Raw genomic sequence first — 14,988 nt, 5'->3', positions numbered from 1 at the left:
GGTCATTGTTTCCCTAATAGTGAGCTGTTCTCTTCAAAGTGAAAAGGCTCCTCTTGTTTATTCAAGAGATTTGTAAACTTTAGGAAACTGATTGGATGTTGTCCCTCCCCCTCCCCCCACCCCCTAATTCAATTGTATTGAAATGTAAAACACCAATGCTGGCATTTCTACTGATTGGCTTAAAGTTATTTCATTTCTCTAACCTCTCACCTGTTCTGTTAACTTGCATCATGCTAGAAACATCATATTTCTCAACCTAGGACATTTGTATAAAATTCAGAGAACATAAACTCAAATTCTAGAGTTTTTGGAGCTTTGCAAATGAGGCTGGATGTGAAAGAATAGGGAGTGGTGGGACTTGTAAATTGGAACCTCAAGCTCCTCATAAAGGAGCTGTTTTTGAGCTCCTTCAATTGCAAGGTGTGATAGCCAGCTCTCAGAACTAAAGGGCTGTGAATTAAAACAGTTGCTATCTGCTCTGATCACTTACAAACAAATGACTACAATGTCTTAAACAAATAAAACACTGGGTATGAATTCATCCAAGCCAAGGCTACACCTTTCCAGCACTTAGTGAAAATTAAATTGTGCATAGACAGTTTGAGCACCTTAGAAACAGAATAATACTGACATATTATCAGAATTCAGAGTTAAGTATTTAGTGATCCAATTTCTTAATTATTCCTTCTGTGAACCATACTAGTCATGAGTAAAGAGAGTGAAGCAGTGCAGTCTCAGATACTTGTTTTCAGAAATACTCCTTTAAGCATAAAAATGTTTCAGAGACCACTAGCATTTGAAGATTGGTTTCAGAGATTATACACGTTTTAAAGTGTATGTGTTGTCTTTCCGGGAGGGGGAGGAGGAAATAAGAGAAACCAACAAGCAAGTAGTTACGTATGGATGTGAGAATTGGACCATAAAGAAGGCTAAGAGCCAAAGAATTGATGCTTTTGAACTGTGGTTTGGAGAAGACTCTTGAGGGTCCCTTGGACCGCAAGGAGATCAAACCAGTCCATCCTAAAGGAAAGCAGCCCTGAATAGTCATTGGAAGGATTGATGCTGAAGCTGAAGCTATTCTTTGGCCACCTGATGCGAAGAGCTGATTCACTGGAAACGACCCTGATGCTGGGAAAGATTGAAGGCAGAAAGAGAAAGGGGCAAAGAGGATGAGATGGTTGAAGGACATCACCAACTCAAAGGACATGTATTTGAGCAAACTCCGGGAGATAGTGAAGGACAGGAAGCCTGACATGCTGCAGTTCATGGGGTTGCAAAGAGTCAGACACAACTTAGCGCCTGAACAACAACAAGCAAGGAGTTACTGCTGAGGTTTCCTAAAGCTCACTTTTAGGTGGGAGGGCCATTTCGGATGCTGATTTGGCCATTGTGACCGGCCAGGCTTCTGGCTTTTTTTGTTTGTCCCCCTGAAAGTGTGATCAAGGGGAAGAGGCTCCCCTTTCCAGCCCAGAAAAATAAAGGAGAAACCTCTGGGTCAGATTTTCACATGTGGCTCTTTCCCTCTCCTGGGACTCTTGTTCTCAACCATGATGTCCTGGTGGCCTCCCTGTGTGTGCTGAGCAAAGGCAGACCGTTCAGCTCTTGCTTGGAATGAAAGCTCAGGCTCTGTGGACCGCTTCTCCATCTTTCATTTTGCCTTCGCTATTTTTCCTTATTCAGCAGTGCAGTGTGAATAGACTGGATTATGAGTTAATGCAGGCCTATGGGCTGTTGCTAGGACAAAAAGCTAGGCTTTGTTTGGGGAATGACATTTGTTTGCTGGCTTTCTCTTGGAAACATAAGAGCCTTTCCCTTTTAAGCAGATTCTTTTTTTTTTCCCCATGCTGAAACCATGGTAAATATTTTCAATTCATTGGGTAGAACCTAGTGCTGGCTGCATTGAGTACAGTTTATGTTTCAGGGATTCGTCGGAGGCAGCTGGTGAGGAGACGTTGGCTGAGCACACACTCATGTGTAACTGTTCCTGTCTTTTTACAGGAGGCGAACGAGACCGAATGACAGCCAATCATGAGAGCTATCTCCTTATGGCGAGCACCCAAAGTGACATGGAAGACTGGGTCAGGTCCATCCGCCGAGTCATCTGGGGACCATTTGGAGGAGGTGAGTATATTTTAAAATCATGGACAAACAGGAGGATTGGCCAAGCCTCTTCATCCTTTCCCCGAGCCAGTGTCACTATCAACTCCTACTTTCACATGGATGAATGTTTAAGTTAGTGGTAAACTACTTATTTATTTTTAGACACGTATCTAAGTAACTTCTAAACGCTCATGTGTGTGCTGAGTAGCTTCAATGGCATCCAATTCTTTTGCGACACCATGGATTGTAGTCTACCAGGCTCCTCTGTCCATGGGGTTCTCTGGACAAGAATATTGGAGTGGGGTGCCATTTCCTCCTCCAGGGGATCATCCCAACCCAGGGATTGAACCCATGTCTCGTATGTTTTATGCATTGGCAGGCATGTTCTCTACCACCAGCACCACCTGGGAATTTGGATCACATATCATTAGTAACCAAATTTCTTTCATGAATATTTTGAATTATAAAAAGAGATAATATTTTTCTTTTATTTTAGATTGTTCCTTTTTATATTGTACTAACAATATATATGACCCTGATACCATAAATGTGGATTAGTTAATAGCAGGTAGATACAGGACAAAAAACATTCTGACTGTTAGTTTTGGATGAGATTTCAGCCCCCAGATGATCAGTGATATCAAATAGAAATGACAAAGCATTGACTGAGAATCTGCTAATTAACAGAGTTTAAAAAAAAAATCTTTGAAATCAGGAAAGCATTTGTGGATTGGATAATGAGGTTGTTTTTTTTTTTAATCTTATTTATACAGTGTAAAGAATACATATTTGAAGAATAAGGTATATGGTGCTATGAACAGAGCTAAAAGGAGGAAGGAAGGATAAAAGATGTGATCTTTTCTGTCAAGTATTATAAAATAGAATAATATAAACAGAAAAACATTTCAAGAGAAAATTCAGTAAATGGAACCAAATAAATAAGGATCCCAAAATATTCATCTGTAACTAACATGTGCTTCTAAGAATGTAAAACCTAATTATTTTATGTTGATGTAGTTAAAATAGATGGCATAAATCAAATTCATATTTAATAAAGCAATTGCAACTTTTATATTTATTTTATATTCTCTTTTGTATATTGTCAGCACTCTGAATTCAGATGTATTTTTCCCTTAATGTATCAGATGCTTCTTAATGACTGACCTCATTATATTTTAAAACAACTTTAAAAACTTAGTTTAAAAAGTTGAAAAGTCAGGTTAAAGTTAAAATAGTAAAGATTCATGGAAGATGTGTTGATATTTTATAAAAGCAGTGGTACATGTCTGAAAATTGTTGGTCCTTTAGCATGAAGTGGGAAAAGGAGAGGTTGACCATTCATTCCAGTTTGCCTGGTAACCGTGTGGTTTACAACTGTTGTCCCAGGCTAATTATTGATAGTGCTACCTCTTGCTCTCATGGTGTCCCAGTTTGGATAGCAATTTGTATGGTCACCCTATTCATTTACTAAAATGGCTAATAAGTGACTTCAAAATGTTTGAAGAGGCTGGTGGGCTAAGACTCCATCCTGGTGCCGTAGCAGAGAGGTCTTCATGATTATTCGTGAGAGATACATGTGCTGTTACCTTCAAGGTCAAAGATTTATGGGAAAAACTAAGGATGTGTATTTTCAAAATTTATGTTGTTTCTAAAGACTTTCTTCTCCCCTCCATTATCAGATTTCTGGGGCTCCTGAGTTCAGGAGGATTCTGAATACCTGTAGAAAATGATACTTTTGTTGAGGGATTATTTCCACCAAGTATGTTACTTTCTCCCTTTCCTCCTCTTCCATCTGTCCTTTTCTTAAGGAAAACAAATGAAATCCAGTTTACTTCACCAAATCAGTGGCCACAACAAGTCCTGTCAGCCCAGGGGTATCACAAATGATCTTGGTGCTTAAGTATTAATCTTCAAATTTATGAACCTGGAACTCTAGTAGTTGATTGGTTTACATTCTTTATCTTATGGGATATGCTTCGGAAATTCTGCAAATGCTTGATTCAAATTTGCTTTTAAAGAGATCTATTTTAACATAGAGCATTTAGGGTAGAAACAATACTCTGAAGAATAAATCTTCTCTTGCCTCTTTGTTTAATTGAAGAGTGTTAGGAGATTGCACATCAAGCTCTTACTCATTCAATTTGCAAGAAATCTTTTGTGACTCATCTTAAAGTCAGAATTTTCTAAAGTTATTACAGAATGCAGAACCAAACTGTTGCTGATCCTGATAGAAGGTTGCAAATGTCACCAAAAATCTTGTTTCAAGTATTTGTATTAATATGGCTCCTCTAAACTTACTGATTGATTTTTTAAAGAAATATTATAAATTTGGACAATAAACAATAAATTTATGTGACTGAGAATTCCTTTATCCTATATATTGGGGTTCCACTTAGTACTTCCTTGAAAATAAGTTTTTCACTGATTAAGAATATTTTAAAATCACTCCATTAGTTCAACCTCACGTTTTGTAGATTAGGTCATTAAGACCCAGAGATAAAGAATGACTTTCATGTGTCATATGGTGAGTAATGTAAGTAGGAAGAAACCTTGTGTCTTCTGACTAGTGAGCTTCTTCCTGCCTTACTGCACAATAGTGTGATCTGTTACTTTTACTGTGGGAACATGTGCTAAGTCTCTTCAATCATGTCTGACTCTTTGTGACCGTATGGACTGTAGCCCACCAGGTTCCTCTGTCCATGGAATTCTCCAGGCAAGAATACCAGAGTGGATTGCCATGCCCTCCTCCAGGGGATCTTCCCAACCCAGGAATCAAACCAGCGTCTCTTATGTCTCCTGCATTGGCAGGCATGTTCTTTGCCACTAGCACCACCTGGGAAGCCCACAATTACAAGTCCCTGTTTTATTGATAGTATATTATTCAGTACATAAAAAACAAGAGTGTTTAAAAGTGTGATAAGTAGAATGAGTATAGTTGAGTCCTTCAAAAATATCTGAATTAATGCCATCAAGTAAGTAAAAAGACAACCCATAGAATGGGAGGAAGTATTTCCAAATCATAAATCTGATTTTGCACTTGTATCCAGAATATATATATAACACTTACAACTCAAAACTAAGACAAATCAAAATTTTGACTCAATTAGAATTAAGTTAAAAATGGGCAAAGAATCTGAATAAACATTTCTGCAAGGAAAATATACAAATAGCCAATAAGCACATGAAAAGATGCACAGCGTTATTAGTCATCAAGGAAATAAAAATCAAAAGCACAGTGAGATATTGTTTCATACACGGTAGGATTGCTGGAATCAGTAAGTTCAATAATAACAAGTATTGGTGAGGATATGGAGAAATCGAAACTGTGCTATATTCCTGTTGGGAATGTAAAATGCAGCTGTTTTGGAAAACTTGAGCAGTTTCTCAAATGATTAGAGTTACCATATGGCCCAACATTTGTAATCTTAGGTATATACCCAAAAGAAATGAAAATGTATGCCCACACGGAAAATTGTACATCAGTATTGGTGTAGTCAGTCATTCAATTGTGTCCAATTCTTTGTGACCCCATGGACCATAGCCCACTAGGCTCCTCTGTCCATGGGATTTTCCAGGCAAGAATACTAGAGTGGGTTGCATTTCCTACTACGGGGGATCTTCCTGACCCAGGGATCAAACCTAAATCTCCTGTGTCTCATGCATTAGCAGGCAGATTTTTTACCATTGTGCCACCTGGGAAGCTTGTACATCAATATTTATACCAGCATTATTCCTAAATGCCAAAAAGTGGAAATACACTAATGGATAAATAGAAAGTGGTATGTTCATACAATGGATTAGTCAACCATAGAAAGAATGAGGTACTGATACCTGCTACAATGCAATTGAACCTTGAAAACATGCTAGGCGGAAGAAGCCAGTCAGAAGGAACTGTATGTGTACGTGCGTGCGTGCTCAGTTGCTTTAGTCCAACTCTTTGCAACACTATGGACCACAGCTCACCAGGCTCCTCTGTCCGTGAAATTTTCCAGGCAAGAATACTAGAGTGGGTTGGCATGCCTTTCTCCAGGAGATCTTCTCAACCTGGGGATCAAACCTACATCTCTTGTGTCTCCTGCATTACAGACCAAATCTTTACTGCTGAACTATAGTCCTATTTATATGAAAGTACAGGACAGAGAAATCTAGAGAGACAGAAAGTAGATTACTGATTGCTTAGGGCTGGGATGGGAAAACTGCAATTATAGACAATGAAATGCCTTCTTTGCAATAAATACATTGAAGATGTATCCAAAGGTGCTACATAGAATATGATAAATCAGGGTGAAAAGTCATCTTCCAAAAGTCTTTACAGATGCCATTTAATCAATGACAACAACAATCTTTGAGCAGTGAGAAGGAGATTGGAAGCCAACAGGTATTTATTTGGGATTTATGATCTTGGATTCTATGATGAAGATAGGAAAGGGAAATGTATTCTCCAATGAAAAGCAGTTATGATAATTCAGTGTCTATAACTGCAATTTGACAGCCTGTGTTTTTAAATAGTTACAGTTTTTCATGAGGCACTGGAGCTTATCTTGTTCAGGTTGTTTATACATGTAGAATATTTCTTCTTGATGGTTTTTACATTGGACTTTTAACTAAAATATAGGCAACACCTGAGGAATTTCTAATATTTAGAAATTAAAAACTAAGTGAAAATCATAAAATGTAGGACTTTGGTGTTTCTTCCTATGAAATACAACAAACTTATGATGAATACTGAGATGAAGGAAGGGAACCAGTGGAAATGCAAAACGGAGAAATCCTCTCTTAACAACCGAGCCTGGTAACCTAGTTCAGTATTGAATCTAGATACCTCCACTTTCTGTTACCTGATTAACCTCCCTCCCCATAAACAGCTGCTTCCCTATTTATGGTGCTAACTGAGAAGTACATGGTATCAGCTTAAAAGTCAAATCCAAAAGTTCGGATGTCAAAACATGTATTTAACTTTGGAAAACTTGAGGGTTTTGTTTTTGTCTTGTCGGTTTGTTTTTGTCTTTTTTCTCTGGGTTCCTTTCTCACTGTTTTTGAGGCAGTGGTACCCAGCCTTGGATCTGGAGAGAGTGAGAATTCATTAATTGTTCATCAGATCTGAATGTTGAGCCTAATTTTAGCTACTAACTAAAACGGATTCTTCCTGTATATTTCTGTCTCCTTACAAAAAGCCTTGAGTCAGAGATGTATCAAGGCAGTAAGAATAATGAATGTAATCCTTATGATGAATAACCAGCACGTGGGCAAGCAGGGGTTAATTAAGAAGCTCTGTGGTCTTGCCTCTGACACAGATCACTGTGTGATCTCCCATAAGTGGTGTTACTCCCACCTCTAGTTTCCATACTTGTGAAATAACACTGGAGAAAGTATTTCAACTAAGATTCAGTCCAACTCCAAAGTCCTGTAATTACATGTGTTCCCTCCATACCAAGGCTCAGAGGAGAAATGCTTTCGGTCACCAAGGTGCCTCCCTCCAGCATTGCCACTGTCTTGGTGGACTGAGTTATATACTTCACGGTTCCTTATTTTCCTAGCATCCTGCTGTAACACAGAAAACAGAAACAATGTTTGAACCATGGGACAGAAATAATAATGATTCCCAACAGAAGTTTTCCTATCTAGACATGCTCATCAGAGTGATGATGATGAAGTTTCTCAAGGGAGTACCCTTATGTAGTATTCCTCACAGCTTTCTTAACACTCCTGCTGAAAGGCTCAGAAGGCACCCAGAGGCCTGAGGGGTCAGTTGGGGTTAAAGCACTAGCATTCCAAATCTGCTCATGGAACAGCCAGGTGGATGAATGATTAACCCAGAGAGCCAATTGTTCAGTGACTAGGACCAAGGGGGTTGGTAGATGTGGGGGCTGGGGTGCAGCGGGTGCATGCAAGACGATTTTCAAACCACAGCCAGAGAAATAAATACGTAAATGTATAAACACACATAAGAACCCATTTTAGTTAGAAATAAATATATAAATGTATAGGAGTTAACTTGTTTTGTGGTTATACTTGCAGAGTCCTTGTTGCTACGTTTTGAGTATTTTTCTGTTTCACACACACATGTGTATAAACACACACATATTTTTTGCTGCTTTTTTTAAGATTTATTTATTTTTTTGATGTGGACCATCTTTAAAGTCTTCATTGGCTTTGTTACCATATTGCTTCTGTTGTTTATGTTCTGGTTTTTTGGCCACAAGGCATGTGGGATCCTAATTTGCTGCCCAGGGATGGGACCCCAAACCCCCTGTGTTGAAAGGTGAGTCTTAACCACTGTACCTCCAGGGAAGTCCCTACACCCATAGGTTTTAATGATATGCACATTGAGATCAGCACTCACAAATAGATTCAGTGGCAGAGTACCTGACCAAAAAAAAAAAGAAAAAATCTTGTGTAGGAACGGAATAAATGCAGAAAGGAAGAGTCAAAAACTTGACCCCCCGTGGGGCTGGTTTGGGGCTGAGGCAGCCAGCTGTAAAGGTATGTAGAGGAATAGAGCCGCCAGGGGAGGCAGCGGCCAAGTCAGAGGAAGATACGAGGGGTTCACGCGGCCGCGTGGCATTTCCCTCCTCCCCCTCCCACTGTTGTGACCGCACCTGCTGCATTTGACCACGGGCATTGGAGGCAGCCGCAGCCACGGCGCGGTGACGGCGGCTGCAGCCCTGCCAGCTCCCGCCCAGCTCTCCCTGAGAAGAGGGGACCAGGAGCGGGACGAGGGGGAGGAACAGCTCCCTGAGCGGCTGCCTCCCAACAGGGATCCTCCGAGGAGCCTTCCTGGGCACTGGACTGTTCTGACGTGGCGAATCTCTGGAGAGCTCCGGGAGTTTGAAGACAGAAGGGAGAAGCCCGCGGAGAGCATCAAAGGCTGAGGGGGTGCTGTAAAAGGACCAAGGGAGTTCTTTGAAAAGAATCTCTCATGCATCGAAATGCCTTCTGAAGAAGGTGCCATTATCAGCCTCCCCTTTTGCTCAGATGAAAGGAGCCCGCAAGGACGGTCCTGAAGTATATCCCTCAGGGGCCTTGCGGTCATTGTTCCTCTTGCCCCCAGCTTATGACTATTTGCTGACCTTTCCAGAGGAACCTCAGTCCCCCCCAATTCCAGCTGAGAAGCCAGTTCTCAATTAAAAAATAAAAAAACAATCCTGCTGTCTGAATGGGAGGTGCGGCTTGCTTGCTGTGGTTCTTTTTGCTGTGACATTTTGGAATGTCTGCAGAAACTTGAAAAAGAAACAGCCTCCAGAACTCTCGGGATTAGGCAAGAGAAAAGGAAATTATTATTATTATTTTGGGGGGGCCAAAAAAGAAGTAAATGAGAGGGGGTAACTTATCCCCCATCCAGGACCTGGCTGATCAAAATCTTCAAGTTCTAGGAAACAGCGCTTCAAACCTAACAAACATGAGGCGGAGTGGCAGTTGGGTCCTGAGATCGCCCAGAGGCAGGTTTTAAAGGAAGCCTGAGCTGGGTTCAGAACTTTGGGCCTGTATGATGCCTGAAGACCGAAATCCTGGGGAGCGCCCCTCGGGTGTCTTGGCGTCTACTCCTTTGATTCCTAAAACTACATACCGAAGAATCAAACGATGTTTTAGTTTTCGGAAAGGTAGGTAGATAATATGTTCATGTCCTTTTAAATACATATATATATATATATATATATATATATATATATACACACAGATATTTTCTGATGCTTTAAAAGGTCAGTTTATGCTCAGATAAAATGGGAGTTTGGAAACCAAGAGTTTAAAACTGCACTAGAGTGGTTCATAGGTGGTTTTGCTTCTTTGTACTTATTTCTGGAGGCGCCTATTGATCTGTTTGGTACTGTCTGTGAATGGGCCGGGTGGGCGGGGCTTAAAGAACGGTGGTCCTATGGGATCACCTTGACAGCTGACCCCACCATCCTGAGGGGAGGGGCCAAGGCTGCCCTGGGCTGTTCCCAGACCCACATCGAGCAGCCCTGTTGTTCCACCTGGAAATGAGTCCCTGTGAAGTCCCTGTCCTGTGCTCCCATCAGATCACTTTGATTCTGTCTGCCTGCCCTTACCTCACCTTCCCTAATGAGAAAATTTTAGTAATCACTTTATCTGTAGTGACTCTTTTTCAGGAGGCTTTCAATCATGTTGATTAACACTGATTAGAAATAGGGGTCACCTTGACTTTTCAAATATATCAGAAGGTGGCATTGGGAGAGGGCAAAGATATTGAACGATCGGGAACAAGGAGTGGGAAAATATAAGTTTATGATCAGTAAAAGAAACTGTTTCAGAAATGACTTGTGTAGGGGGAGTTAAAAGGTACAAAATATATATAAAGAATATTTCTAGAAAATGTTTATGTATCAAAATATTTTAAAATGTCCTTTGACTTAAAAATGGGAGTAATTAAATTATTGTTTAACTTGGAACTAGGTTATTATAATTTTAAAGTCGTGTACGCTGTTAATAACTTAATCAGGAGCTGATTTGAGTAACATCTAATTTTGTTCCTTTTCCCTTTTTTTTCTTTGATTTGCCCCCCATTGATTAACATTCTCTACCTAGTAATTAATGAAAAATAGAAGAAAAAAGCCATATTTAAAGCAAGATATAGTGGGAACTTTTAAAAACTAAACCTCGTTCATTCTGAATCTTTTCCTTTGAGCAGTTAATATCTGGTTGTAATCATTATTATATATTATAAGCAAGGAATTGGGTGTTAATTTATATTGCTCTCTCATCCACAAAGATATGTCTCATATTTTACAGATCTCTAGAGATCTTGTGGTTACTGTAAGATTGCATCATTGATAGAGAAATTGACAATGAAACTGAAAAAAGCTAGGAATTCATTGCTTCAAGGACATCCCCTCTTCTGCTCCCTCCACCCATCAGCAACTAAATTGGGTTTATCCAAACAAGGAGAGAAGGTCTAATTTCCAGGTTATCACTGCTCATTTGTAACATGGAATGTTCTGGGGAACAATTACTTTATCTTTGAAACACAAAGTGTTTTTGTTTTTTTTTATGTTTTGCACTTTCTGTCTTGTCATGAGCTATAGCACTTCTGCAAGAATCCTGGCTAGCCCTGCTACTCATTATGCCCCCTTCCCTCTCTCCTGAAATATCAGCAAGGGAAAGCAGTGCTGCAAAAAAAAAAAAAAAAACATGGGCAGGCTGGCAAAGGGCAGCCACAGAGTGGGAATGGCGTCCATTTATCATCTCCCGTGGGCTATTTTTAAACGATTGTCCTTGCCTAGGGGAAGTCTTAGTAATCTGAGGAATGTTCAGCATTTGAGTCAAGGATTAACAGATTTTTAATTGACAAAGCTGCATTCTGGTCACTGTCAGAGGAGAGGTGCCGGAAACGTTCAGCTGTTTTTTAAGTTCCCTCTCCCCTTCTGCTGAGCCCTGCATACCAGCCTCTCCCAGGTCACTGCTCAGCCAGTTAGGCAGTGAGGCTTTGGGGAAAAAAGTGCCAGGCTGTGGCTGAGAGACTGTTTCTGTGCTGCACTAGCCAGTCCCTTGAGCAGCAGCGTCCAGCAGAGAGTGTTAGATCTTTATTGAAGGTCCTGCACTGAAAAGAATGAACTTTTCTTTCAATCCCAGGTTCCCAAGCCACACTACCTTAAGAAAAAAGTGTCATTTTGTTCTTTGTATCATCCCCTGGGTGCTCTGGGAGTTCTAGAAGTGGATGGGGGTTTCAGAGTTCCTCTCTCAAGCCTCTTAGAAAGCATCCCCTGAAATCCTTTCAGGAATCATGGGAAAGCATCCAGAAGTGAAAAATGGTGACATGTCTGCTTTTCCTGATCCATATTTAAAACATATTTTCTCTGTTGTCCTGGCTAGGCTGACAGAATGGAAAGGCTTTCAGAATGCAGAGGGGAGTTGAACTGAAGTTTCCAGAGGTCTGGGGGGATTGCAGCTTCTGTACTGTGCCGGTGGAACTCACTGCTCAGCCATCCTTTCTCTTTCAGACCTCTTCTGTCCTTTACTGTTCTTTCCATCTCTGTTTCTTTCTTTAGGTACTAATAAGGGTCTCCCCAGGTGGTACAGTGGTAAAGAATCTGCCTGCCAATGAAGGAGACCGGGGTTCTATTCCTGGGTCAGGAAGATCCCCTGGAGGAGGAAATGACAACCCACTCCAGTATTCTTGCCTGGAAAATCCTCATGGACAGAGGACCCCGGTGGGGTACAATCTATAGGGTCACATAGAGTTGGACACAACTGAGCAACTGAGCACACATGCACACGTGAGCACACACACACACACACACAAGGGTCTCAGAACATACTTTCCCAGTGGTTTTAAAAATCTAGGGAATGTAAACCATCTATCAGGCAGGAAGCTAGGGAGAGTGGTGCTTTGGATTTATGTTCTGCTGAGATAAAGGTTAGAATGTATTTTTTACCTATTTGAAACTTTATTTTTTACCTCTATAAGACTAATATCGAATATATAGAGTATAACTGACCTTTTGATTACCTGGGGGTATGTAACATTTTGGATCCTGATGTCAGTGAAATTTCTAGCCAGAAAGGGCTGGCTGGTTTACGATTGTTGTGATCACAGGACATACTCAAGTACAATTTTAAGCCCTAACTTTATCTTGTCTTTTTCTCAAGTTGTTCTCTTCCTGGAGATAAGTCATCATTAATTCCCCAGTTGTTCCCCCACACACACAACCATAGCCATTTAGTTATTGTTGTTTAGTCTCTAAATCACGTCCAATTCTTTGCAACCCCATGAAATGTAGCCCACCAGGCTTCTCTGTCCATGAAATGTCCCAGGGGAGAATACTGGAGTGGGTTGCCATTTCCATCTCCAATAACCATTTAGTGGTCATGCCATATTGCTTCTGTGGGCTTCCCAGGTAGCACTAGTGGTAAAGAATCCATCTGCCAATGTAGGAGACGAAAGAGATCCCTGGATTGGGAAGATCTCCTGGAGAAGGAAATGGTAACCCACTCCAGTATTCTTACCTGGAAAATTCCACAGACAGAGGCGCCTGGAGGGCTGCAGTTCCTGGGGTCACAAAGAGTTGAACACAACTTAGCAACTTAACAGCAACATACTGCTTTTTCCTTCTTTATATACTTTGAGCTTCATTTCTGTTTCCATAACCTTGGTTGGTTGTGCCTTTATTGTTTCAAGCACACAACTGACTTTTTAAAAATTTATTTATTTTTCATTGCAGGATAACTGCTTTACAATGTTGTGTTGGTTTTAGCCATACATCAACATGAATCAGCCATGTATATTTATATATATCCCCTCCTCTTGAACCTCCCTCCCACCTCCCACCCCATCCCATCCTGCTAGGATGTCACAGAGCACCAGGCTGAGCTCCCTGGGTCATGCAGCAAATTCCCACTGGCTGGCTGTTTTATGTATTGTGGTATATGTTTCAATGTTTCTCTCTCAGTTCATTTCACACTCTCTGTATCCCATTATGTCCATAAGTCTCTTCTCTATGTCTGCATCTCTACTTCTGCCTTTCAAATAGGTTCATCAATACCATTTTTCTAGATTCCATATATATGCATTAATGTATGATATTTTTCTCTTTCTGACTTACTTCACTAGTATAACAGATTCTAGGTTCATCCATCTCACTAGAACTGACTCTAATTCTTCCTTTTTATGGCTGAATAATATTTAATTGTATTAATATATATGCACCACATCTTCTTTATCCCCATTCATCTATTAATGGGCATCTAGGTTGCTTCCATGTATTGGCTATTGTAAATTGTTGTTGTGGTTCATTTGCTAAGTCATGTCTGACTCTTTGCGACCCCATGGGCTACAGCATGACAGGCTTCCCTGTCCTTCACCATCTCCCAGAGTTTGCTCAAATTCATGTCCCTTGTGTTAGTGATGCTGTCCAAACATCTCATCCTCTGTTGTCCCCTTCTCCTCTTGCCCTCAATTTTTCCCAGCATCAGGGTCTTCTCCAGTGAGTCGGCTCTTCACATCAGGTGGCCAAAGTGTTGGAATTTCAACTTCAGCACCAGTCCTTCCAATGAATATTCAGTATTATTTCCTTTAGGGTTGACTGGTTTGGTGTTGCAGTCCAAGGAACTCTCAAGTGTCTTCTCCAGCACCACAGTTTGAAAGCATCAATTCTTCAGTTCTCAGTCTTCTTTGTGGCCCAACTCTCACATCTACACCTGACTGACTACTGGAAATATCATAGCTTTGACTATATGGACCTTTGTTAGCAAAGTGATGTCTCTGCTTTTTAATATGCTGTCTAGGTTTGTCATAGCTTTTCTTCCAAGGAACAAGCATCTTAGAAGCACAAACTGATTTTAACCTTAGAAGTGGCTCTTCAAGACAGCATCCATCCTCACCTCTTTTTACCCTCAATATTGCTCACAAATTTCTATAGCATACAGTTAATTTGTTAAGGTTTATCCAACTGATATTCCTGAAACAGTACTGTCAAGCAGTGTTCCACAGCTCAGAAATGTTTTATGAGTCCTTGTTGCTCCCTGAAGGATGTCCTGACTATTTCATGTAGTTATCAAGTCCTTCTAAGCAATTACAACTGTTCCCACTTCCCCAGACTGGCCCCATTTTCCTCCCTGAAACTATCTCCTACACCACTGCTTTGCTTCTGTCCGTTGTCCCTTCTCTGCAGTCTGTCCATACTTTCTTCAAGTCATTGTTGGCTCTCACTTCTTCGTCAGGCTGTCTCTGTTCACCTCTTGTATTCTTTACTATGTAACCCTTATATTTACTGTTTTAAATTTATTTATTTATTTATTTTTGATTGCACTGAATCTTTGTTGCTGTGTGGGCTTTTTTCCAGTTGTAGGGAGTAGAGGCTGCTCTCTAGTTGTGGTGCATGGACTTCTCACTCTGGTGGCTCCTCTTGTTTCAAAGTACAGGCTCTAGAGCTC

At 40.7% G+C, this 14,988-nt stretch overlaps 1 protein-coding gene across 5 annotated transcripts in view; it reads left to right on the top strand.

The window, feature by feature from the left end:
- ARHGAP24 (Rho GTPase activating protein 24) overlaps window positions 1-14,988 on the top strand; it is a 556,594-nt gene that overhangs the window by 483,088 nt on the left and 58,518 nt on the right. For 4 of the 5 annotated variants that reach the window (XM_081497333.1, XM_081497619.1, XM_081497531.1 and 1 more), the window contains one exon: window positions 1,999-2,121. In XM_081497333.1, the coding sequence (XP_081353459.1) occupies window positions 1,999-2,121 (123 nt within the window). Of the gene's footprint in view, window positions 1-1,998; window positions 2,122-8,714; window positions 9,702-14,988 lie in introns of those variants that run through there. The other variant, XM_081497433.1, reaches the window with a different exon arrangement.

The sequence above is a fragment of the Giraffa tippelskirchi genome, chromosome 1 (assembly GCF_054371585.1).
Source record: "Giraffa tippelskirchi isolate mGirTip1 chromosome 1, T2T-mGirTip1v1.2.pri, whole genome shotgun sequence".
NCBI lineage: Eukaryota > Metazoa > Chordata > Mammalia > Artiodactyla > Giraffidae > Giraffa > Giraffa tippelskirchi.
The sequence above is the reverse complement of the archived record's forward strand: the minus strand, read 5'-3'. Positions and strand labels throughout refer to the sequence as shown.